General features: G+C 45.8%; 1 protein-coding gene across 5 annotated transcripts in view; it reads right to left on the reverse strand.

Moving 5' to 3' along the window:
- LOC140385819 (piezo-type mechanosensitive ion channel component 2-like) overlaps nt 1-27,428 on the reverse strand; it is a 1,561,269-nt gene that overhangs the window by 210,028 nt on the left and 1,323,813 nt on the right. For all 5 annotated transcript variants that reach the window (XM_072468377.1, XM_072468380.1, XM_072468378.1 and 2 more), the window contains 4 exons: nt 22,703-22,802; nt 17,483-17,560; nt 14,819-14,985; nt 13,819-14,018 (listed from right to left, as the gene is read on the reverse strand). In XM_072468377.1, coding sequence (XP_072324478.1) covers nt 13,819-14,018; nt 14,819-14,985; nt 17,483-17,560; nt 22,703-22,802 — 545 coding nt within the window. The remainder of the gene's footprint in view (nt 1-13,818; nt 14,019-14,818; nt 14,986-17,482; nt 17,561-22,702; nt 22,803-27,428) is intronic.

Genomic DNA, 27,428 nt, shown 5'->3' on the forward strand with positions numbered 1-27,428 from the left:
ATGAGGGGCATAGACAGAGTGGATAGTCAGAGGCTTTTCCCCAGGGTAGAGGGGTCAATTACTAGGGGGCATAGGTTTAAGGTGTGAGGGACAAGGTTTAGAGTAGATGTAAGAGGCAAGTTTTTTTTTTTTTTTTACACAGAGTGTAGTGGGTGCCTGGAACTTGCTGCCGGAGGAGTGGTGGAAGCAGGGACAATAGTGACGTTTAAGGGGCAACTTGACAAATAATAGGATGAGAATAGAGGGATATGGACACCGGAAGTGTAGAAGATGTTAGTTTAGACGGGCAGCATGGTCAGCGCAGGCTTGGAGGGCTGAAGGGCCTGTTCCTGTGCTGTACTTTTCTTTGTCCTTTGACACTTGATAAAATGCAAGCTCGCACAGGAGCGATGGCCAATCTCCTCAATCTGTCCATTTTTCACAGTCTGTGGATTAAACCAATAGTTGTCAATTCATGACTGCAAGACTGCAATGGAAAGGAGATTGAAATGCTGGGTGTCTGTCACTTTGAAGCATGGGTGCACGACAAGAAGGCACATCGTTCAATTTTCCATTGTGGATATGCAACGCGAGTCCATCTTAGGAGCGGATGTGTGTGAGGCCCCGAATCTAGTTCAGCAGCTATACATTCCAGGCAGCGTGGCGACGGAGGATCATTCTTCCTGGGAACAAGATATATTGGCCCAGTTATACGATGAAATACAAGTGAAAGTTAAGGTGAAGGATGACAAATCAGATGAAGAGATGGAAGAGCCAAAGGGATTTCCAGACTTCTGGTTAACAGTCTTCAATAACGTGAACTTGCTCAGTGGCATGATATAGGAGCATGATGAGCCTATATTAAAGCATCTACAAGATGTGAACGATAAATGTTCAGAGCTTGAACAGCCAATGAGCTTCATTCTGGAGTTTAAGTTTGAGCCAAATGAGCATTTCACAACCGAGGTAGTCACGAAAGTATACCAGCTGGAATCGTTGCCCGACAAATTCAACTTTTCATTCTTTAATGAACCAGAAATCACGGGATGCCAGATCGACTCGAAGAAAGGAAAAAATGTCACACTGAAAACCGTTAAAACGAAGCAGAAGCAAAAGGGTCAGAATGCTCGTAAAGCAGTTACGAAAACTGTACCTCATTCTTCAACTTCTTCAATCCTCCTGAATCATAGAATCATAGAAGTTTACAGCATGGAAACAGGCCCTTCGGCCCAACCAGTCCATGCCGCCCAGTTTTTTACCATTAAGCTAGTCCCAGTTGCCCGCACTTGGCCCATAACCCTCTATACCCATCTTACCCATGTAACCATCTAAATGCTTTTTGAAAGACACAATTGTACCCGCTTCTACTACTACCTCTGGCAGCCCATTCCAGACACTCACTACCCTCTGAGTGAAGAAATTGCCCCTCTGGGCCCTTCTGAATCTCTCCCCTCTCACCTTAAACCTATGCCCTCTAGTTTTAGACTCCCCTACCTTTGGGAAAAGATGTTGACTATCTACCTTATCTATGCCCCTCATTATTTTATAGACCTCTATAAGATCACCCCTAAGCCTCCTACGCTCCAGGGAAAAAAGTCCCAGTCTATCCAGCCTCTCCTTATAACTCAAACCATCAAGTCCCGGCAACATCCTAGTAAATCTTTTCTGCACTCTTTCTAGTTTAATAATATCCTTTCTATAATAGGGTGACCAGAACTGCACACAGTATTCCAAGTGTGGCCGTACCAATGTCCTGTACAACTTCAACAAGACGTCCCAACTCCTATATTCCATGTTCTGACCAATGAAACCAAGCATGCCGAATGCCTTCTTCACCACCCTGTCCACCTGCGACTCCACCTTCAAGGAGCTATGAACCTGTACTCCTAGATCTCTTTGTTCTATAACTCTCCCCAACGCCATACCATTAACTGAGTAGGTCCTGGCCTGATTCGATCTGCCAAAATGCATCACCTCACATTTATCTAAATTAAACTCCATCTGCCATTCGTCGGCCCACTGGCCTAATTGATCAAGATCCCGTTGCAATCCTAGATAACCTTCTTCACTATCCACTATGCCACCAATCTTGGTGTCATCTGCAAACTTACTAACCATGCCTCCTAAATTCTCATCCAAATCATTAATATAAATCACAAATAACAGTGGACCCAGCACCGATCCCTGAGGCACACCACTGGTCACAGGCCTCCAGTTTGAAAAACAACCCTCTACAACCACCCTCTGCCTTCTGTCGTCCAGCCAATTTTGAATCCAATTGGCAACCTCACCCTGGATCCCGTGAGCTTTAACCTTCTGCAACAACCTACCATGCGGTACCTTGTCAAAGGCTTTGCTAAAGTCCATGTAGACAACGTCTACTGCACTGCCCTCATCTACCTTCTTGGTCACCCCCTCAAAAAACTCAATCAAATTTGTGAGACATGATTTTCCACGCACAAAGCCATGCTGACTGCCCCGAATCAGTCCTTGCCTCTCTAAATGCTTGTAGATCCTGTCTCTCAGAATACCTTCTAGCAACTTACCTACTACAGACGTTAGGCTCACCGGTCTGTAGTTCCCAGGCTTTTCCCTGCTGCCCTTCTTAAACAAGGGCACAACATTCGCCACTCTCCAATCTTCAGGCACCTCACCTGTGGCTGCCGATGATTCAAATATCTCGGTTAGGGGACCCGCAATTTCCTCCCTAGCCTCCCACAACATCCTGGGATACATTTCATCAGGTCCCGGGGATTTATCTACCTTGATGCGCTTTAAGACTTCCAGCACCTCCTCCTCTGTAATATGCACACTTCTCAAGACATCACTATTTATTTCCCTTAGTTTCCTAACATCCATGCCTTTCTCCACCGTGAATACCGATGAGAAATATTCATTCAGGATCTCACCCAACTCTTGTGGCTCTGCACATAGATGCCCTTGTTGATCCTTAAGAGGCCCTACTCTGTCCCTAGTTACTCTTTTCCCCTTTATGTATCTGTAGAATCTCTTTGGATTCTCCCTTGCATTATTTGCCAAAGCAATTTCATGTCCCCTTTTTGCCCTCCTGATTTCCCTCTTAACTCTATTTCGACAATCTCTATACTCTTCAAGGGATCTACTTGATCCCAGTTGCTTATGTACGTCATATGCCTCCTTCTTCTTTTTGACCAGAGTCTCAATATCTCGAGTCATCCAGGGTTCCCTACTTCTACCAGCCTTGCCCTTCACTCTAAAGGGAATGTGCTTACCCTGCACCCTGGTTAACACATTTTTAAAAGCCTCCCATTTACCAGCCGTCCCTTTGTCTGCCAATAGTCTCCCCCAATCTACCTCTGCAAGTTCCTGTCTGATACCATCAAAATTGGCCTTGCCCCAATTAAGAATTTTAACTCTTGGGCCAGACCTATCATTCTCCATAGCTATCTTAAAACTAATGGAATTATGGTCACTTGTCCCAAAGTGATCCCTCACTAGCACTTCTATCACTTGCCCTTCCTTATTTCCCAAGACGAGGTCAAGTTTTGCCCCCTCTCTAGTCGGTCCATCCACATACTGAATGAGAAATTCCTCCTGAATACACTCAACAAATTTCCCTCCATCCAAGCCCCTAATGCTATGACTGTCCCAGTCAATGTTGGGAAAGTTAAAGTCCCCTACTACTACCACCCTATTATTCTTGCAGCTATCTGTAATCTCCTTACATATTTGCTCCTCAATTTCCCGCTGACTATTTGGGGGCCTGTAGTACAGTCCTACCAAGGTGATCTCTCCCTTCTTATTTTTCAGTTCCACCCATATAGACTCAGTGGGCGAACCCTCGGATATATCCCCTCTAAGTACTGCCGTGATGTTCTCCCTAATCAAAAACGCCACTCCCCCTCCTCTCTTACCTCCTGTTCTATCCTTTCTATAGCATCTGTAGCCCGGAACATTGAGCTGCCAGTCCTGCCCCTCCCTTAGCCATGTTTCAGTCATAGCTATAATATCCCAGTCCCATGTGCCCGTCCATGCCCTGAGTTCATCCGCTTTGCCCGTCAGGCCCCTTGCATTGAAATAAATGCAGTTTAATGTAGACCTTCCTTGCTCTCTGCCCTGCTTTCTCTGGTCATGCTTTACACACTCTCCCTTCCTGCCTTTTGTTTCCGTCCCCACTGACTTCCTACATCGGTTCCCATCCCCCTGGCACATTAGTTTAAACCCTCCCCAACTGCACTAGCAAACACCCCCCCGAGAACATTGGTTCCGGTCCCACCCAGATGCAGACCGTCCGATTTGTACAGGTCCCACCTCCCCCAGAATCGGTCCCAATGTCCCAGGAATTTGAAACCCTCCCTCTTGCACCATCTCTCAAGCCACGTATTCATCCTAGCTATCCTGTCATTCCTACTCTGACTTTCACGTGGCACTGGTAGCAATCCTGAGATTACTACCTTTGAGGTCCTACTTTTTAGTTTAACTCCTAACTCCCTAAATTCAGCTTGTAGGACCTCATCCCGTTTTTTACCTATATCGTTGGTGCCTATATGCACCACGACAGCTGGCTGTTCACCCTCCCCCTCCAGAATGCCCTGCAGCCGCTCCGAGACATCCTTGACCCTTGCACCAGGGAGGCAACATACCAACCTGGATTCTCGTTTGCGTCCGCAGAAACGCCTGTCTATTCCCCTTACGATTGAATCCCCTATCACTATAGCTCTGCCACTCTTTTTCCCGCCCTTCTGTGCAGCAGAGCCAGCCACGGTGCCATGAACCTGGCTGCTGCCACCTTCCCCTGGTGAGCCATCTCCCCCAACAGTTTCCAAAACGGTAAATCTGTTTTGGAGGGAGATGACCGCAGGGGATCCCTGCACTGCCTTCCTACTCTTCCTCTGTCTGTTGGTCACCCTTTCCCTATCTGCCTCAGTAATTTTAATCTGCGGTGTGACCAACTCACTGAATGTGCTTTCCACAACTTCCTCAGCATCGCGGATGCTCCAAAGTGAGTCCATCCGCAGCTCCAGAGCCGTCAAGCGGTCTAACAGGAGCTGCAGTTGGACACACTTCTTGCAGATGAAGGAGTCAGGGACATCAGAAGGGTCCCTGACTTGCCACATCTCACAAGAGGAGCATGACACGGGTCTGAGCTCTCCTGCCATGACTTAAACCTGAAGTTAAATTTGAACTACACAGCTAGGAGAAAGTCAAAGAGAGAGAAATCACTTGCCAGTTACAAGCCAAACACTTACCTGCTGGCTGTGATGTAGTTGCTCCAGAGACAACTACATCACACATTATAGACAACTATAACACACCTGAAGTTCCAGGTGTGTTAAATAAAAGTTCTTCAGCGAGACTCGTTGATGACTTTGAAATTGGTTGCCCCTTGCGTGAACCCATAATTCCATGTGCAATGTCGTACTTTACAGGAGAACCTTTGCAGATGACGATGACTCTGATGATTATTACGATGATAATTGCGAGGAACATGAGTACCATGAGAAAAGTGGAGATTCAGATGGTGGGCTTGATGAGGATGACTATGAAATGCTATATAGGTGGTTTGCAGGTCAGATGGTCAGTTAGCTGAGGCCAGCTATGAAGCGCTATACAGGTGGTTTGGCAGGAGTGACGAGGTGATCAAAAGGGATGTCCAGTCTGCGCAGGACACCGATAAGTGTGAAAGCTCTAAGATGGCGTATGCAGAGGTTGAAAGCGAGGTTACAATAGCAGACACTTCAGATGAGAGTAACTCAGCTGCGAATTGACTGATAACGGAAGAAATAATATCACTTCTGGAGAAACTCCAGAGGCATACAGTGAATCACCTCAGGCCGACAAAGTGGTTCCAGTAGTAGACTCACCAATACTTGAGGGCACTCCACCAAAAGACATGCTAGAAGAGCAGATGGCTGTGTGTGTGCGCAGCTCTACAACGTCAGATGATACATATATCATCATGCCAGGTGAGGATGAGCCACTAATCCGCCCTTCAGCAAACGATGACCCATACATCATCATGTCGAGTGACAATGAGCCACCCAATGGGGGTCAAACACAGGATGAAGGATCAGCACCCACGTTGGGGACATGTATCCTACCCAGAGTCCAGAGTGCGAGGCTCTGCGGGCTGCTGCTGAAGATGCAGACTTGACCATGAGCGCACAGGCCCTCAAAAGGATGCTGACACTGGACATCTGCTTCCAAGCAACCACTACCATGGAGCAGCCCAGTGACAGGCGGGTGCTACCAAAGCCAAATAGAAAAAAGGCGGAGTCACAGGATCCCTCCCATAAAAAAGGAGGAAGACTGCCAAATAGTTGTGGGCGGCACGGCAGCACAGTGGATAGCACTGTTGCTTCACAGCTCCAGGGTCCCAGGTACGATTCCTGGCTGGGTCACTGTCTGTGTGGAGTCTGCACGTTCTCCCTGTGTCTGCATGGGTTTCCTCCGGATGCTCCGGTTCCCTCCCACAGTCCAAAGATGTGCAGGTTAGGGGGATTGGCCATGCTAAATTGCCCTTAGTGTCCAAAATGTTGGGCGGGGTTACAGGGATCGGGTGGAGGTGTGGGTAAAGTGCTCTTTCCAAGGGTCGGTGCAGACTTGATGGGTCGATTGGCCTCCTTCTGCACTGTAAATTCTATGAAATCTAAGAGAAGGACAGTGGAGGATACCGCAAGTCCCAACTGTGATACTAAACAAGAACACATCGGCAATGTGGCCCACAGGCCAGAAGGTACACAACAATGCAGCAAATAGCATTGCATGAAGAAATTAAAGAAGCTGGTAACGCAGGCAAGGCCAGCAAGGAAACAACCTTCAGGACGTATTGCAAAAGGATAAACAAGGTGTTAAGATCTGCAAGGAAACCGGTCTTCTAGAAACAAAAGCGACATCTGGAAGCTGATAAGCACCCAGAAGATCAACAGGGTGATTCTGTTGTCGATGTACAATAAGCTGTACACCAGGTACACGTTCATCAGGCAGATCATATTGTTTGAAGCACAGTTGCACCTGTATATGTATATAACATGTGTTAAATAATAATACAAATCATGTTTTTGTAAGACACACTTATATGTGAATATGAATGTCAACATTTCCAAAGGGAGGGGGATGTGGTGATATGCCTGTGCACAGTTTTGTATATAGTTAGTAACGTGACCTCCAACCAGCTGGTGGCATCAGACGTCTTCACGTGACTTGAGATACCCGCCATTTGGTAGTAGGACGTACAAGAGGATAGTCGCATTTAGAATAGTTCCAGGAGAATTCATCTCGGAGTCTTTGTCTGTATAGTAATCTGTTAGTTATCTTTCCAAGTCTTGATAATGAATCACCTTTCTAGTTAAACAACTAGATGTTCTGTACATCATGACAACGGTGGGATCACAGAACACAACACCTGGGTTCACTCGTCCAGTGACAATACCACTGCATCACCCAGGGAAGCACCCCACCAGTGCCACGCATCTACATCATGAATCAGCAGGAGATCAGTGTGGGGGATGGTATCCTCCAAGCCTAGGCAGGAAAGTAGAGTAAAGGCAGGACCTCCAAAAGGAGTACCACACCCACAGGTGCCTGAGAGAGGCTTTAAACTTGGAGATGCCGTGCATGCCCTTAATTTTGGGGATGCGCCCATTGAGTCCCTGGGGTTGTGTTGGAAAGAACGGGGTCTGTTTCATGCAAGAACCGGAGAGAAGACCGTACAAAAACACATGGACCACCTCAAGGGCAGGGAACCTGCCTCAAAAGAAACCATGCCAGGCACATCCAGTGCCCCTCGTACCACCAGACAGTCAAGAAGCACAACCCACCGTGGGCCAGTATTTGGACTGACAGGATGATGATGGCGACTCGACCACGGATATGGACACGGATGCATCAGCACTTATGGACGACTCTGCTGGCTGTTAACCTCTGTTGTTTGTCACAAAAAAGGTGATCAACAACTTGATACACACCCCTCCACGGCACAGTCACCCTCAACACTGCAAAGAAGGCCCCCTCAGCTGGCCACTGGAGGGGAACTTTTGGACTTGGGGAGGGAGGGGTGTAATAACCCTCACGAGGCCCATGGGAATGCCCTAATTGATGTCCCCATGGGACTCGAGCTTCCCCGCTACTGGTGGAGGCCCCTCAGCTGGGGCTCAGTACCGGGCTATGTAAAAGCCGGCCAGACAGGGACTGGCATTCTGGTAGACCTTATGGGGACTAAGTGTGTGCACGCCACCATAGCGGCAGTTTTCTATGACTATAATAAACACGCATTTATTCACCTAAAGGGCCTCCTGGGTCTTCATAACAGCAGCAATTCTAATTTAACCAGAAAACATAAACTCAATGAAAATGTAGAATGTCATATGCATCAATTTGCATTGGTTTAGTGAATTAATACTTGTCATTTATTCCAGGAAAAGTTCCCAAATAGATTTGGTTTGCATTGTTCTTGCGAATTAGAATAACTAGTTGGTCTAAAGTGCTCAGCATAACTTCTAATTTCTGTGCTTTCATGTTGTTAATGGAGCAAGACTCCCTATTAGGTTCCAGCTCAGAATCAGAAATTATTCATATGAATCTCTTCACCATGTCATGTCACTTATGGTTGTATGTTGTGCCCATTTCTGAAATTAGTTTATTTGCATCAAAACTCAAGTTTGTTTGAGGCTCCTGTTCCAAGACTTGGTCTGAGGTAGCCATACCTGAGTGGGCAATACTCAGGAATACCAGAACTCTGCTGCATCTCTAACTGATCATTCTTTCCCCACTAAAACACATCCATTACCAATCCCTTTTACGGAGTGAGTTCTCCCAGTGAGCCAGAAAAGACACAGCCAGATTGAGACAGAACCAAGTGTGAGTTAGGGAATATGAATCTAGGTGGGAATTCGAAACTGGGTGGGCAGGAAGTGCTTTTTATCCCTGGTAAGCGACTGGCAAGTAGTTTTTCTGTGTTCTTTTTCTTTTCATTGGTATATTTATTTATTTTTTTCTTCATTGTTTATTTATTTTTTAGGGAAATTGTAATTGTTGAAGTTAACTGAAGGTTTAAGACATGGCAGGAGATCTCAGACCCGTGTCATGCTCCTCGTGTGCGATGTGGGAGCTCAGGTTCACGTCCACTGTCCCTGGCTCCTTCACGTGCAAGAAGTGTGTCCAGTTGTAGCTCCTATTAGACCGCTTGACGGCTCTGGAGCTGCGGATGGACTCACTTTGGAGCATCCGCGATGCTGAGGACGTCGTTGATAGCACGTTTAGCGAGTTGGTCACACCGCAGGTGAAAGGTACTGAGGGAGATAGAAAATGGGTGACCAAAACGCAAGAGTAGGAAGGCAGTGCAGGTGTCCTCTGCGGTCATCTCCCTGCAAAACAGATATACCGCTTTGGATACTGTTGAGGGAGATGGCTCACCAGGGGAAGGCAGCAGCAGCCAGGTTCATGGCACCGTGGCTGGCTTTGCTGCGCAGCTGGGCAGGAAGAAGAATGGCAGGGCTATAGTGATAGGGGACTCAATTGTAAGGTGAATAGACAGGCGGTTCTGCGGACGCAATCGAGACTCCAGGATGGTATGTTGCCTCCCTGGTGCAAGGGTCAAGGATGTCTCGGAGCGGCTGCAGGACATTATGGGGAAGGGGGGGTGAATAGCCAGCTGTCGTGGTGCACATAGGCACCAACGATATAGGTAAAAAAGGGACAAGGTCCTCCAAGCTGAATTCAGGGAGTTAGGAGTTAAACTAAAAAGTAGGACCTCAAAAGATAGTAATCTCAGGATTGCTACCAGTGCCACGAGCGAGTCAGTGTAGGAATGTCAGGATAGATGGGATGAATGCGTGGCTCAAGAGATGGTGCAAGAGGGAGGGATTCAAATTCCTGGGGCATTGGAACTGGTTCTGGGGGAGGTGGGACCAGTACAAACCGGATGGTCTGCACCTGGGCAGGACTGGAACCGATGTCCTGGGGGGGGTTTGCTAGAGCTGTTGGGGAGAGTTTAAACTAATGTGGCAGGGGGATGGGAACCGATGCAGGAAGTTGGAAGGTAGTAAAACAGGGACAGAAACAAAAGGCAGGAAGGGGGAAAGTGTAAGGCAGAGAAGCCATAGTCAAAAATCAAAAAGGGCGACAGTACAAGGTACAGTGAATAGGACCAGGAATACTAAAAGGAATAAAACGGGAAGTGAAAACATTAATGGTAAGCGACGCGGCAGGTTGTTACATGAAGATATGGGTTCAACGACAAGGAAAATTAGGAGAAAGGTTAAGAGGAAATATAACTTAGGAGAGGTTACTGATCGAGGTGTTAAGATTCAGAACAGAGGTAAAAAAGCCAACGTTAGTGTACTTTACCTGAATGCTCGTAGTATTCGGAATAAGGTAAATGAGTTGATGGCGCAAATCATCGTGAATGACTATGATTTAGTGGCCATTACAGAAACATGGTTAAAGAATGCTCACGACTGGGAGTTAAATATCCAAGGGTATCAAACTATTCGGAAAACAAAGTGGATGGTAAGCGAGGTGGTGTAGCTCAGTTATTTAAGGATGACATCCGGGCAATAGTAAGGGATGACATCGGATTTGGGTGGAAATCAGGAATAGTAAGGCGAAAAAGTCACTGATAGGAGTAGTCTATAGGCCACCAAATAGTAACATTATGGTGGGGCAGGCAATAAACAAAGAAATAACGGATGCATGTAGAAATGGTACAGCAGTTATCATGGGGGATTTTAATCTACATGTCGATTGGTTTAACCAGGTCAGTCAAGGCAGCCTTGAGGAGGAGTTTATAGAATGATCCGCGATAGTTTCCTAGAACAGTATGTAATGGAACCTATGAGGGAACAAGCGGTCCTAGATCTGGTCCTGTGTAATGAGACAGGATTGATTCATGATCTCATAGTTAGGGATCCTCTCGGAAGGAGCGATCACAATATGGTGGAATTTAAAATACAGATGGAGGGTGAGAAGGTAAAATCAAGCACTAGTGTTTTGTGCTTAAACAAAGGAGATTACAATGGTATGAGAGAAGAACTAGCTAAGGTAGACTGGGAGCAAAGACTTTATGGTGAAACAGTTGAGGAACAGTGGAGAACCTTCCAAGGGATTTTTCACAGTGCTCAGCAAAGGTTTATACCAACAAAAAGGAAGGACGGTAGAAAGAGGAAAAATCGACCGTGGATATCGAAGGAAATAAGGGAGAGTATCAAATTGAAGGGAAAAGCATACAAAGTAGCAAAGATTAGTGGGAGACTAGAGGACTGGGAAATCTTTAGGGGGCAACAGAAAGCTACTAAAAAAGCTATAAAGAGTAAGATAGATTATGAGAATAAACTTGCTCAGAATATAAAAACAGATAGTAAAAGTTTCTACAAATGTATAAAACAAAAAAGAGTGGCTAAGGTAAATATTGGTCCTTTAGAGGATGAGAAGGGAGATTTAATAATGGGAGATAAGGAAATGGCTGAGGAACTGAACAGGTATTTTGGGTCGGTCTTCACAGTGGAAGACACAAATAACATGCCAGTGACTGATGAAAATGAGGCTATCACAGGTGAGGACCTTGAGAGGATTGTTATCACCAAGGAGGTAGAGACGGGCAAGGTAATGGGACTAAAGGTAGACAAGTCACCTGGCCCTGATGGAATGCATCCCAGAGTGCTAAAAGAGATGGCTAGGGAAATTGCAAATGCACTAGTGATAATTTACCAAAATTCACTAGACTCTGGGGTGGTCCCGGCGGATTGGAAATTAGCAAACGTGACACCACTGTTTAAAAAAGGAGGTAGGCAAAAAGAGGGTGATTATAGGCCAGTGAGCTTAACTTCGGTAGTAGGGAAGATGCTGGAATCTATCATCAAGGAAGAAATAGCAAGGCATCTGGATGGAAATTGTCCCATTGGGCAGACGCAGCATGGGTTCGTAAAGGGCAGGTCGTTCCTAACTAATTTAGTGGAATTCTTTGTGGACATTCCCAGTGCGGTAGATAACAGGGAGCCAATGGATGTGGATATCTGGATTTCCAGAAAGCCTTTGACAAGGTGCCACACAAAATGTTGCAGCATAAGATAAAGATGCATGGCATTAAGGGGAAAGTAGTAGCATGGATTAGAGGATTGGTTAATTAATAGAAAGCAAAGAGTGGGGATTAATGGGTGTTTCTCTGGTTGACAATCAGTAGCTAGTGGTGTCCCTCAGGGATTCGTGTTGGGCCCACAACTGTTCACAATTTACATAGATGATTTGGAGTTGGGGACCAAGGGCAATGTGTCCAAGTTTGCAGACGACATTAAGATAAGTGGTAAAGCAAAAGGTGCAGAGGATACTGGAAGTCTGCAGAGGGATTTGGATAGGCTAAGTGAATGGGCTAGGGTCTGGCAGATGGAATACAATGTTGACAAATGTGAGGTTATCCATTTTGGTAGGAATAACAGCAAAAGGGATTATTATTTAAATGATAAAATATTAAAACATGCTGCTGTGCAGAGAGACCTGGGTGTGCTAGTGCATGAGTCGCAAAAAGTTGGTTTACAGGTGCAACAGGTGATTCAGAAGGCAAATGGAATTTTGTCCTTCATTGCTAGAGGGATGGAGTTTAAGACTAGGGAGGTTCTGCTGCAATTGTATAAGGTGTTAGTGAGGCCACACGTGGAGTATTGTGTTCAGTTTTGGTCTCCTTACTTGAGAAAGGACGTACTGGCACTGGAGGGTGTGCAGAGGAGATTCACTAGGTTAATCCCAGAGCTGAAGGGGTTGGATTACGAGGAGAGGTTGAGTAGACTGGGACTGTACGCGTTGGAATTTAGAAGGATGAGGGGGGGATCTTTCCGAAACATAAAATTATGAAGGGAATAGATAGGATAGATGCGGGCAGGTTGTTTCCACTGGCGGGTGAAAGCAGAACTAGGGGGTATAGCCTCAAAATAAGGGGAAGTAAATTTAGGAGGAACTTCTTCACCCAACGGGTTGTTAAATCTATGGAATTCTTGCCCAGTGAAGCAGTAGAGGCTCCTTCATTAAATGTTTTTAAGATAAAGATAGATAGTTTTTTGAAGAATAAAGGGATTAAGGGTTATGGTGTTCGGGCCGGAAAGTGGAGCTGAGTCCACAAAAGATCAGCCATGATCTCATTGTATGGTGGAGCAAGCTCGAGGGGACAGATGGCCTACTCCTGCTTCTAGTTCTTATGTACTCACTTACCAGAGCACTGCTACTGAAATTGCAGCAGCTCGATCTTCCATTCCCCTATGCCAATGAGCTGCCTATTAGTGTCCATAGCTTACTGACTCGATGATAAAGAGACTTGAGGGTGCATTTCAGGCCTTGGCATTCAGGCGCAAGCATTCAGCCTGTGACTCGTGTCCAAGCCATATATATGTATATTTAACAAAAACAATAGCCTGACAATTATGTGCATGGACTCAAGTAAGATCCTTTGTAATGAATTCAGTTTTTGTGTAAAAAAACTGTTCAAGTTGCGTATCTTGCACTCTTGAGTTATATGGGCACAATTGTGGTAACTTTCTGCTACTTTCATACAATAGAGCAAGTTTAATAAGGCTGGTGGAACAATTATACACCAACTAATTTTATAAGTGTTTAAAATACAATATCTGGATTCGCTAAACATTTGAACACTCAAACTCTATTCAAAACAATCAGGATAATTTGTGATCTGCACAAATTTCTTTTAACAAACCATATGATTTTTAGTATTGTTGTCTGCTGTAGGTATATCTTGGCTTTGATTTTAATGAACATTTCCAAAGTTCAGGTCTGGTCAGACTGAATGAATTGATTCAAATACTTTCCAACAGGGCACAAATAATAAAGTGTTAGGAACAAACATTTATAAAGAACTACCTGGACAGACTATCACGAGAAGCTATAGAATCCATGCTATCCATTCTCTCAGCACCCACTTCTCGGTTTCCTTCGTGGATAGTTAAAGCAACACATCTGGCACCATCGTCATTTCGATCCAAATTTGACTCCCGTGAACTATGAATTTTCATCTGGTGCTTGTAGTAATTTTGGATACTGTCACGGCATGGGACATTTCCCTAGAATAACATGAAAGATGATGAACAGATAATCAATCAATTATGCAGGACTAATTTGTATTGAACAAGTCTGAGAAAGCACATCTTGGTTAAATGGGCAGGATTCTCCGTAGTCCAACGCCGAAATCAGGAACGGCGATTGGGTGGAGAATGGCTTCCAACGTCGGAATCAAAGCAGGCATCAGTTTGACACCAGTTCGCAACGCTCCACCCACTCCAAATCGGCATCATCGAGATGCGCGCGCACAGTCACAATGCCGTTGGCGCGTCATCAGTTGTCTACCGAAGTCCTGGGATCTCCCAGGGGATCACAGGCCCCCAGGTGGTTGTCCTCTGGGCGGGGTGACAACCTGGCACTGCTGATTTCAGCCTGAAACCCTGGCAGTGCCACATGGGAGCCAGCCTGGCATTGCCAAAATGCCCAGGTGGAACTGCCAGCTGGTAGTGCCAAGATGACAGGGTGACATTTTTCCCGTGCCGGAGAATGGGCCTGGGGGTGCCCTGCCCATGTGGGGTGCTGGGTGAGTAGGGGGATGACCCCCTTATAGATGAGTTGGGGCTTAGGGTGGGGTTGAGAGACTGAGACACCAGGAAACGGGAGTAAGTGCGGCATCGCTGAGGCCCTGGATTGCAACAAAGTCCCGTTAGATAGCATGGTGTTTCTCGGCACTGCGAGCCCTGGGAAACATCTGGCTAAATGCACTCGACATGGGACCCTGTTACAATTCAGTTAGATCAGGCCCTAAATCTGTTCAATCAATAAACAGGATTTATAGAAAGATTATTCAAATTTGCCATACCTTCTTCACTTCTCTCGTAAGCATACATCTCTCTATCCTCAGCACTGTAGAAATATCAATGCACTCTTTTGAGATTGAATTTAGCCATTTTGTAAAACTGTCCACCAGAGCCAAGAAGAGAACCCACGTGAACTTCAGAAGATTAAACACTCGTTTGATAACATTATCTGGGAAACAAAGAGAGAAGCATGATTAGAAAAAGTCAGTTAAGAATTGTAAGAGTCAATTTAGCCTTTCCAGCACGGAATGCATACTTGAAATTCAGACATGAGAGGTAGATTTTCAAGATTTACTATCCATTGAAATGAACTAGGCCAATCAAAAATTTTAAAGCGGAGATTGGTAAATGAAATGGCATTCAATATTGCTGAGTCAGGGCAGATAGTTGGTGTCAAGGCAGAGATCAGTCATGATCTAATTAATGGTACAATTGACTTAAGGGGCTGCGTGGTCTACTTCTGTTCCTATTTAGATGGAAAACTGTGCAACTGCAAATTGTGTGTCCTGAACTCCAGGTCTAAATTGAAGATATGCGCTCTTTTATCTGAGCCACAAGAAGAAAGTAACAAAATTTAGCCTATACTGCTTCCTTTTAATGTTGTTATTCGCCAAAGAAAAAGACGACAGGTGAAGTTTAATATGGAGCAACACAGGATCATGTGCAAGGCAACACTGGGACAGGTCATGTGAAATATCTGTAAATGACAAAAGTGCTGTGAAAACAAAAAATGACCAGGATTAGAGTTAGATTATTACTTTTTCTGATTAGATAATATATATGAACAATTTTATCACCTATTTAGAAAGAACTCAATGATATTTGATTAAGGAAATTATTTTAAACCCTGCCGCCTCATGACTAAGCCAGTTACAGTACTAACATTTTGAACCAAATGAAAGGTCAACGACCTTTACTGTTAACTCAAATGACCGGGATTTTCCACCCTCCCCGCAGTGCTTTTTCCGGCTCACCATTTGCGGCTGGCGGGATCTTCCAGTTTCATCGAAATCAATGGCCACTTGTGTTGCTCGCTGGCTATACATAAGAACTAGGAGCAGGAGTAGGCCATCTGGCCCCTTGAGCCTGCTCCACCATTCAATGAGATCATGGCTTATCTTTTGTGGACTCAGCTCCACTTTCCGGCCCAAACACCATAACCCTTAATTCTTCAAAAAACTATTTATCTTTATCTTAAAAACATTTAATGAAGGAGCCTCTACCACTTCACTGGGCAAGGAATTCCATAGATTCACAACCCTTTGGGTGAAGAAGTTCCTCCTAAACTCAGTCCTAAATCTACTTCCCCTTATTTTGAGGCTATGCCCCCTACTGCTGAGGAACTCGCCCTGGAGGATTGCCTTCAGTGGGACCAGAAGCTTCTGCCAGCAGGAAGGACCATAAAATCCTGCCCAGTTATTCTTTCCTGCTATGACTTATGCCATTTTCTGTTTTTATTTCAGATTTTCAGCATCAGCACTCTTCTGCTTTTCAATTATAATACGGTGTGAAATTTTGTGACATTGATAAGTCATAAGAGATTTTTCCATAGCTACAATGATAAGAAAGAGGGTGCTGAATTTTGTGCACAAGTTTCTTTTTAGGTATGTAGGCACAGAGATCAAGGGTGTGATTCCCCATTTCTGAGACTAAGTGTTGACGTCAATGGAGAATCCGTGGACTTTCACGACAGAAAGATCAGCGCTGCACCTGCATCGGTTATGCTACTATAAAATGGCTATCACTGATGCCGCTTGGAACACAATCGATTCTAATAAAAAAGTGTGGGATTCACCGAGTCCGTGATTGACACTCAGGAGGCTGACAAGCTGTAGCCGCACATACACATAACACTCCCACACACTTGCCAAAACAAAGGCACTGGTTGTGTTGGAGTACGCCCATACAGCTGATGGGTTGGCTGGGAGCAGGGAGCATCCAGGGGGGTGCCTTAGGGGGATACCTATACGACCCATGGTACCAGGTTCAAAGTGGGCTGTTAGCAGTGTGCACAGCTGCATGGCTGTCTTGCCGGCTGCAGCAATGGTGTTCCGTGCCCGTCCACCGCGATCCCACAGCCCACCTTCTGGCCACCCCCTACTACTCCCCCCAGCCCTGGCAGAAACACCTGGCCAGTGACACAACTGGCGATGTTGGAAACCTTTTATAACCCCTCTCTCCCTCAGCAGCCACAATGCTGGTTTCAAAATTTTTAAAAGCACAAGTGAACCATGCCATCGGGAACTCGGCCCATCGGAGGAGGAGAATCGCGGAGGACCTGGAGAGTACCGGGTCGGGCCCGCTAACGATATGCAAATTGTGTCTAATGTACATGCAGAGTGAAACACATTGACGCCATTTTCAAGGTGACGGAGAATCGCAATTTGGCGTCAAATTGCGCCTGACATGATTTTGGCATCAGCAAACAGAGAATCCTGCCCCAAATATTTGTATCCCATATGGTGTTCTGCCTATTAAAATGAAACTGAAAACCCTGATGGGACAGCTAATCTACATGTATGAATTCTGGAGAGGCATCTTCATTGTGTGAAGCCATTACCTCGAATTGTTAAACGTTACTTTAAAATTGAGAACTGACATAATTTCATTTTGTGATGGATTTCTGCATAAAGTTGTCTCTCTTCTAACGAAAAGGTCGGTTATACCTGGCGCTTTTGAATTTTTACGCACTTCCTCTGGTGTTGGCAGCTCTTCTGTCTCTTCACATTCAATTGCAATGTGACCTAACCAAAAGATAATGGAGTGGCATGTGAATAAATTCAATAATGTTCCAGTTGTGTGATCTATGCATTTGCTCCATTTTTCCTTAACATCTTCAAATGGACACCCAAGTGATCTCATAATGTTTTTATGGGAGCCACAACCAATATCTGAACACAGATTGAGCCTATCTTGTTACTGCACTGGAAATTCAGAGACCCATGATAATGTTCTGAGGATCCCCCTGCCGGGTTGGAGAATCGCCGGGGGCTGCCGTGAATCCCGCCCTTTCCGGTTGCCGAAGTCTCCGGTAACGTATATTTGGCGGGGGCGGGAATCGCGCCATGCCGGTTGGCAGGCCCCCCCGCTCGATTCTCCGGCCCGGATGGGCCGAAGTCCCGCCGATAAATTGCCTGTCCCGCCGGCGTGGATTAAACCACCTTTTGAACGGCGGGACAAGGCGGCGTGGGCGGGCTCCGGGGTCCTGGGGGGGGGGCGCGGGGCGATCTAACCACGGGGGGTGCCCCCACGGTGGACTGGCCAGCGATCGGGGCCCACCGATCCGCGGGCGGGCCTGTGCCGTGGGGGCACTCTTTCATGGCGGAGGCAGAAGAGACTCCCTCCACTCCGCATGCGTGGGAAACTGTCAGCGGCCGCTGACGCCCCCGCGCATGCGCCGCCCCGAGATGTCATTTCCGCGCCAGCTGGCGGGGCAACAAAGGCCGTTTCCACCAGCTGGCGGGGCGGAAATTCCTCCGGCGTCGGCCTAGCCCCTCAATGTTGAGGCTCGGCCCCCAAAAATGCGGAGCATTCCGCACCTTTGGGGCGGCGCGGTGCCAGTCTGATTGGCGCCGTTTTGGGCGCCAGTCGGCAGACATCGCGCCGTTTCGGGAGAACTTCGCCCCAGGTTCTAATACCACCATGGCAGAATTTTAATTCAATAAAAATTTGGAATGAAAAGTCTTAATGATGACCATGAAATCATTATCAATTATCGGAAAAACTCATCTCTTTCACCAATGCCCTTTATGGAAGGAAACCGGCCGTCCTTACCTGGTCTGGCCTACAGTGACTCCAGATTCACAGCAATATGGTTTGCTCTTAATTGCCCTCTGAAATGGCAAAACATGTCCCCGAGTTGTATCAAACTGTTACAAAGTTCGAAAGGAATTTAACTGACAGGACAAAACCAGCAGAGGTGGTGACACAACAACATCTGGGAGTCCTCAACATCAATTGTGGACCACAAGAAGTTTCATGGCTCAGGTTAAACATGGGCAAGAAAACCTACTGTACCATGTAGCATCCCCCATTAGCTGATGGATCAGTACAGGCAAGGGCGCAGAATGTACTCTGGGTGAGGGACTTCAACATCCATCACCAAGAGTGTTTTGGTACCACAGACTAACCAGACCAAGTCCTAAAGGACATAGCTGCTCTACGTCATGTGGTGAGGGAACCAAGAGGGAAAACATACTTGACCTCATTCTCACCAACCTGCCTGCCGCAGATGCATCTGTTCATGACAGTATCAGGAGTAGTGAGCACCTCACAGTCCTTGTTGGATCCCACCTTCACAGTGAGGACAGGTTCCATCGTGTTGTGTGGCACTACCACTATGCAAATGGGATAGATTTTGAACAGATCTAGCAACTCAAGACTAGGCAACCACGAGACACTGTGGGCCATCAGCAATAGCAGAAATGTATTCGAGCACAATCTGTAACCTCCTGGCCTGGCATATCCTCCACTCTAACATTACTACCAAGGCAGGAGATCACCCCTGGTTCAATGAAGAGTACAAGAGGGATGCCAGGAGCAACACCAGGCATACCTAAAAATAACATGCCAACCTGGTGAAGCTACAACACAGGACTACTTGCGTGCCAAAGAACAGAAGCAGCAAGTGTTAGATAGAGCTAAGCAATTCCACAACCAATGGATCAGATCTAAACTCTGCAGTCCTGCCATATCTAGTCGGGAATGGTTGTGTATCATTAGATAACTCAATGGAGAAGGTGGCTCCACAAATATCCCCATCCTCAATGATGGGAAGTCCAGCTCATCAATGAAAAAGATACAACAATGTTGCATTTCCAACAATTTCCAGCCAAAAGTGCCGAGTGGATGATTCATCTTGGCCTCCTCTTAAGACCCAAATCACAGATATCAGTCTTCAGTTAATTCGATTCACTCCATGTGATATCAAGAAATGGCTAAGGACACTGGATACTGCAAAGGCTATGACTATGATGATATTCCAGCAATAGTACTAAAGACTGGTGTTCCAGAAATTGCCCCACCCCTAGCCAAGTTGTTCCAGTTCAGCTACAACACTGTCATCTACCCGGCAATATGGAAAATTGCTCATGTATGTCTTGTGCACAAAAAGCAGGACAAGTACAACCCAGCCAATTCCTGTCTCACCCGTCTACTGTTGATCGTCGGTAAAGTGATGGAAGGGGTCATTAGCAGTGCTATCAAGTACTGTTGCTTTGTAATAACTACTCACTGCTGCTCAGTTTGGGTTCTGCCAGGGCCACTCAGCTCCTGAACCCATTACAACCTTAGTCCAAACATGAACAAAAGAGCTGAACAGAAGAGGCGAGATTAGTGACTTCCCTTGACATCATGACAGAATTTGATCAAGTGTGGCATCAAGGAGCCCAAGCAAAACTGGAGTCAATGGGAATCGGAGAGAACATTCAGTTGGCTGGAGTCATAAAGATGGCTGTGGTTGCTATCGGTCAATCATCTTAGTTCCAGGACATGACTGTAGGAGTTACTCAGAGTAGTGTTGTAGGCCCAACCATCTTCAGCTGCTTGATCGTTGACCTACTTTGCATCATAAAGTCAGAGGAAGGGATGTTTACTGAGGATTGCACAACATTTTGTACCATTCATGACTACTCAGGTACTGTAAACAAAATCTAGACGGTATGCAGGCTTGGGCTGATAAGTGACAAGTAACATTCATGCCACACAAGTGCCATCTCAACAAAAGTGAATCTAATCATTGCCACTTGACATTCAATGGTGTTACCAGAGCTGAATCCCCCACTATCAACATCCTGGGGGTTACCATTGACCAGAAACTGAACTGGACTACCCTATAAATACTATGGCGATAAGAGTAGGTCAGATGCGAGGAAACCTGCGGCGAGTAACTCATCTCCTAGCTCCCCAAAACTATCCACAATCTACAAGGCACAGGTCATAATCAAAGACCCCTCCCACCCGGCTTACTCACCCTTCTAACTTCTTCCATCGGGCAGGAGATACAAAAATCTGAGAACACACACGAACAAATTCAAAAACAGCTTCTTCCCGCTGCTTCCAGACTCCTAAACGACCCTCTTATGGACTGACCTGATTAATACGACACTCCTGTATGCTTCACTCGATGTCTATGTATTTACATTGTGTACCTTGTGTTGTCCTATTATGTATTTTCTTTTCATGTACTAAATGATCTGTTTGAGCTGCTCGCAGAAAAATACTTTTCACTGTACCTCGGTACACGTGACAATAAACAAATCCAATCCAATCCAGTCAGGAGTGTGATGGAATACTCCCCACTTGCCTGCATGAGTGCAGCTCCAACAATTTTCAAGAACCTTGACACCACCCAGGACAAAGCAGCCCACTTGATTGGCACCCCTTCCATAAATATTGACTCCCTGCACCACCGAAGCACAGTGACAGCAGTGAGTATCATCTAGAAAATGCACTGCAGGAACTCAGCAAGGCTCCTTAGACAGCATCTTCCAATCCCACACCCATTACCAGAAGGATATGGAACACCATCACCTGGAGGTTCGCATCCAAGCAACTGACTTGGAAATATATCACAGTTCCTTCACCGTCGTTGGATCAAAATCCTGGAATTCGGTCCCAAACAGCTAATGTACACATGGGCTGCAGCAGTACAAGGTCACTTTCTCAAGGGCAATTAGGGATGGTCAAAAGATGCTGACCTTGCCAGTGATGCTCACATGCCATGAATAAATATTTTAAAATTCTATGTCTCTTAAATAACTTGAGGCCTTTTTGGAAATTTCCATACAAGTCATCTAAAAATTTTCCAGGTTTTCCAAGACCCATAAGAATGCTGGATGTGTAAAGAAATGGACTACATCCAAACATTTACAATCTTCTTTCAAAATTACTCCTCTTCTTTTCAACAAACAAAAAAAACTATCAATCACAAACAAGTGGCAACATTCAACTCCAAGATAAATTCCGCGGAACGGCACATTTCGTGGGGTGAAACATCCAACTGTATTTCCCCTATTTTTGGCCTTGGGAAGTTTCTCCCCACCGAGGCAGCACTTAGCGGGATTTCATGCTGGCGAGCTTCGCAGATCAGGCGCCAAATTGGTAGGCTGAACTGATCTTCCCGACCCCCACTTTCTCCCAACCTTGGGGAGGCTCCCGGGAACCCCCCACCCGCCCCTCCCCTCACCCTGGCAAGCCCACCCCGGGCCCGACACCTGGCAAACCTGGCAGTGTCACCCAGGCGCCAAGGTGGCATTGCAAGGATGGCCGGCAGGCAGTACCAAGGTGCCACCCTGCCCTGTCCCAAACTAACTGGGGGTCTCCAATGGGCTGGGAGACCCCCGCAGGTACCATTATGACTGGTTCATGTTTGTGTGGGCCAGCACTAAATGGCACTCTAGTGAGGTTTCCAAAGTGTGGTCGGTGAGTCCCAAGTGTCGGGTGATTCCAGTGTCGGGGTACAGTTCATTTAAATATTCAGTTTGTGCTGCCCTTGCGCGGAGTCTGACTTGGGACTCAAGTCTAATTCACTCGTTGCACACAGATCTGCGCCGGGCAGAACAGAGCCGTTGAATGACGCCCAGAATCTTTCCATTTAACATTCAGAATACAATGAGGTCTGCTCCTACTTGCCCTCCAGAATAGTTGCAATGAGATTATCTGATTTCAAATCTGGTCACCAAGAAGGGAAACGGATAAGGAAAGTGAAAGAGTCTGGAACAAATGACAACCAAGTGTAAACAGGGAGTCAAATCCAGCAACCCTATTTTATCTAGTATCTTCATTTATAACTTTAAGATAACTCACACTAGCAGTGTTATGAATGTTACTTTTACAAAGTTGCAGATCCGTCTCAAGTGAAATACAAAATGCTACACCAACATTACCTCCTGCTTCTTTTTTACCGCGTTCCCATCCTTTCCGCTTATTTTTCTCCCTCTCTTTTAGTACGGATTTTGAATCTTTCATCCAGGTCTGATAAATGAACTGTAAAAACAAAGTTTATATATCTTCTTCACCAGATTTAAAGTGACACCATTCAGTGCATAGCCATACTACAGAGAATGACAAGCATCATCCAGAAACTCATCACTATAAGTCGATTAAAAACACCATACCACATTGGGTTCAAAACACAGATTGAATATATAGCTGATTAGCTGGAATAGCCAGGCTTGAGACGAGACTTTGCTGCTTTTAATACAAATTAATGGCCAATTTTAACTCTAGTGCTGTATTGGTATACAAAAAAACAGGCACAAAAACAGGATATAAAAGTAAGAATTAAAATCCACCATCATATTTCTACTTCTGTACACATAAATTAAGGGTTTGTCTAAAAGAAAGTGTAACACAATGTGTTATATCTTCAGACACACTGATGTTGAATATCTTACTTGCCTGTCTTCTGGTCACAATTGTTGCCTGTCTTCTGGTCACAATTGTTGCACGTGAAATGAGATGGGGCAATCCATACAATCTATATCCTAGTAACACAATTGTACTGCACAAAAGTAGCACTGTTTCGGAAATTTCATTCTGAGAAGCCACAGAATGGATAGAGGAAAATGTTAAACTAGTGAATTAGGGTGATCTGCTGCGATTAAGATTTAGGACTGTGTTTGGACCAAATTCCAAACCACATGTAACCCCATACATGGGGTGAATTCTCCATTGTCCGATGCCAGCATCGGGATTCCGAAAAACGGGTTCAGCGCCGGGCACAGACCCGATGCTGTGCTCCATTGTGTGCATGCGGCAGCAGCACGCTACCCACTCCGTGTCGGTGGGAACATGTAAATTAAAGTGGGCATATGTATGCAATTAAAGCCCAAGCCCCCCCACCCCCCAGTGATGCTCCAACACCCTCATCGAGAATGACACCGGGCAGGCTTTGGCGCGAGGTTGGCCACGCACAGCCCTGCCGCGATGAAGACTGGGGGGCGGTCAGGACACTGATGATGTGCTCCTCTGTCGCTGCCAGGCTGTAGGGGGAGGGGGGTCCCCTAAGGGCCCTGGGAGTTGCCCCCACCCTTCACAGACCCTCCATCAGAACATAAGATAGAGAGCAAAATTAGGCCATTTGGCACATAGAGTATGCCCCGCCATTCGATCGTGGCGGATATGTTTCTCATCCCCATTCTCCCCGTAACCCTTGATCCCCTTATTAATCAAAAACCTATCAATGTCTGTCTTAAAGACACTCAAGTGACTTGACCTCCACAGCCTTCTGCAGCAAAAAGTTCCACAGATTGACCAAGCTCTGGCTGAAGAAATTCCTCCTCACCTTAGTTTAAAGGATCATTCCGTCAGTCTAAGGCAGTTTCCTCGAGTTATAGTCTCTCCTACTATATCTAGTCTTATTACACCAGGTTAAAGGGCAACAGGTTTGTTTTGAATCACTAGCTTTCGAAATGAAGCTCCTTCCTCAGGTGAAGAAACCTGTTGGACTTTAACCTGGTGTGTTGTAAGACTTCTTACTGTGCCCACCACAGTCCAATGCCGGCATCTCCACATCATGGCTACTATATTTACGCCTCTCAGTATCCTGTACGTTTCAATGAGTTCCTCCCTCATCCTTCTAAACTCCATTTAGTACAGACCCAGAGTCCTCAGGTGCTCCTCATATGACAAGACCTTCATTCCCGCGATCATTCTTGTGAACCACCTCTCGACCCCTTTCAAGGCGAGCACATCCGTCCTTAGATACAGAGCACAAAACTGGTCACAATATTTCAAATTGAGTCTGATGAGAGCCTTATACAGCTTCAGCAGTACATCCCTGCTCTTGTATTTTAGCCCTCTCGAAATGAATGCTAACATTACATTTGCCTACCTAACTGCCAACTGAACCTGCATGTTAACCTCAAGAGAATCCGGAAGCAAAACTCCAAAAGTCCCTTTCAGATTTCCGAAGCCTTTTCCCTGTTGGGCACCTTGTCAAAGGCCTTCTGGAAATCCAAATAGATCATGTCCACTGGCTCACCTTTGTTATAAAGATAGCTAGTTTTTTGAAGAATAAAGGGCTATGGCGTTCGGGCGGAAAAGTGCAGCTGAGTCCACAAAAGATCAGCCATGATCCCATTGAATGGCGGAGCAGGCTCAAAGGGCCAGAAGGCCCACTCTTGCTCCCAGTTCTTATGTTATTATGTTTAACTTCCCCGTTACCTCCTCGATGAATTCTAATAGATTTATCAGGCATGACCTTCCCTTGATGAAGCCTTGCTGACTGAGCCCTATTTTAGCATACACTTCCAAGTACTCACAATATCATCTTTAACAATTATTTCTGCAACCTGATCAATGACCGAAGTCAGGCTAACCGGCCTATAATTTCCAGTCTTCTGCCTCCCTCCCTTTTTAAACAGGGGTGTTACATTAGCTATTTTCTAGTCCTCTGGGACCTTCCCTGCCACCACTGATTCCTGAAATATCACCACCAATGCTTCCACAATCTCCTCAGCTATCTCCTTCAGAACCCGGAGGTGTAGTCCATCCAGTCCGGCTGATTTATCCAGCTTTCAGCGTCCCCAGCACCTTCCCCTTAGTGATGGCCATTTCATTCACCTCCTCCCCCTGACTATTTTGAAGTTCTCATATGTTACTGGTGTCTTCCACCACGAAGACTGATCCAAAGTACCTATCCAGTTCCACTGTGCAGCACGGTAGCACTATGGCTTCACAGCGTCTGCATGTTCTCCCCGTGTCTGCATGGGTTTCCTCCGGGTGCTCCGGTTTCCTCCCACAGTCCAAAGATGTGCAGGTTAGGTGGATTGGCCATGCTAAATTATCCTTAGTGTCCAGAAAGGTTAGGAGGGGTTATTGGATTACAGGGATAGGGTGAAAGTGAGGGCTTAAGTGGGTCGTTGCAGACTCGATGGGCCGAATGGCCTCCTTCTGCACTGTATGTTCTATGTACTATGTACTCTGTCATTTCTTTGTTCCCCATTATTACTTCTCCAACCTGATTTTCCACTGGTCCAATGTCCATTCTAGCCTCTCTCTTACCTTTTAGATATCAAAAAATACTCTTGACATGATCTTTTATATTACTAGCTAGCTTACACTCATATTTCATCTTCTCCCACCCCCCCTTATTGCTCTTATAGTTGTCCTCCGCTTGCTTTTAAAGCCTTCCCAATCCTATGGATTCCTACAAATCCTTGCCCAATTGTATACTTTTTCTTTTGCTTTTATGCTGTTCCTTACTTCCTTTGTCAGCCTCGTCCTCCCCTTGGAATTTTTCCTCCTTGGGATGAATTTCTGTTGTGCCTCCCGAATAACCCCCAAAAACTACTGCCATTTCCCTGCTAGGCTCCCCTCCAATCAACTCTGGCCAGCTCCTCCCTCATGTATTTGTAGTTACCTTTATTCAATTATAATACCATTGCATCTGATTCCAGCTTCTCCTTCTCAAACTGCAGGGTGAATTCTATCATATTGTGGTCACTGTCCCCAAGGGTTCCTTCACCTTAGGTTCCCTCATCAAGTCTGCCTCATTGCACGTTACCAAATGATACCTGGGGACCCCACCACCTGGAGGTTCCTCTCCAAGTCACTCACCACCCTGACTTGGAAATATATTGCCATTCCTTCACTGTCGCTGGGGCAAAATCCTGGAACTCCCTCCCTAACAGCACATTGGGTGTATCTACACCTCAAAGGCTGCAGTAGTTCAAGAGGACAACTCACCACCACCTTCTGAAGGGAAACCTCACATCCCGTAAAAGAAGAATGTTTTTTTAAAAATCAAGAATTGCCTGCTCCCTACTGGGTTCTACCACAAGCTGATTCAAAAACCCATCTCGTAGACATTCCACAAATTCCTTTTCTTTGTGACTGGTACCAATCTGATTTTCCCAGTCCACCTTCATATTTAAGCCACCATGATTATTGCAATATTGTCTTTCTTAAATGCCTTTTCTATTTCCTAATTTATTTTCTGCTCTGCGTTAGGACTACTGCTAGGGGGCCTGTACATATCTCCACATTGAGTCTTTTTTCCTTTGCGATTCCTCAATTCTACCCACACAGATTCTACGCCTTCCGACTCGATATTGCTTCTTGCTATCGGTGTAATTTCATTTCTTAACAACAAGGCACCCTGCCCATCTGTTTGTCCTGTCGATAGGACACATATCCTTGGACATTTAAATACCAGCCCTGATCTCCTAGCAGCCACATCTCTATGATGCCCACAACATCGTACATGCTCATTTCAATTTGCATTGCAAGTTCATGTACCTTGTTTTATATACTGCGCATGTAGGTACAAAACCTTCAATCCTTCTTTGACTGCCCCCTTCTCATAATTCTCTCCTTATCTGCTGCACCTGAAGTTAGATTCCTGCTGCTTTCCATACTCTCTGTTCTAGTACTTGTTTGGGAAACTTTACTCCTCTCTCCTGAGCCCTCCCCCCCCTCCCTGTTCAACTAGTTTAAATTGCTCATCATTAACCTGCACTTCTACCTTCTCATTTAATTTTGATTTTCTAATTTTCCATACAACTAAACCTTCTCTCCCACTATTTAGTTTAAAGTCCCATTCACAATCCTAGTTATGTGATTCGCCAAGGCTCTGGTCCCAGCATGATTCAGGTGAAGACCGTCCCA

This window comes from Scyliorhinus torazame, chromosome 11 (assembly GCF_047496885.1).
Source record: "Scyliorhinus torazame isolate Kashiwa2021f chromosome 11, sScyTor2.1, whole genome shotgun sequence".
Classification (NCBI taxonomy): domain Eukaryota; kingdom Metazoa; phylum Chordata; class Chondrichthyes; order Carcharhiniformes; family Scyliorhinidae; genus Scyliorhinus; species Scyliorhinus torazame.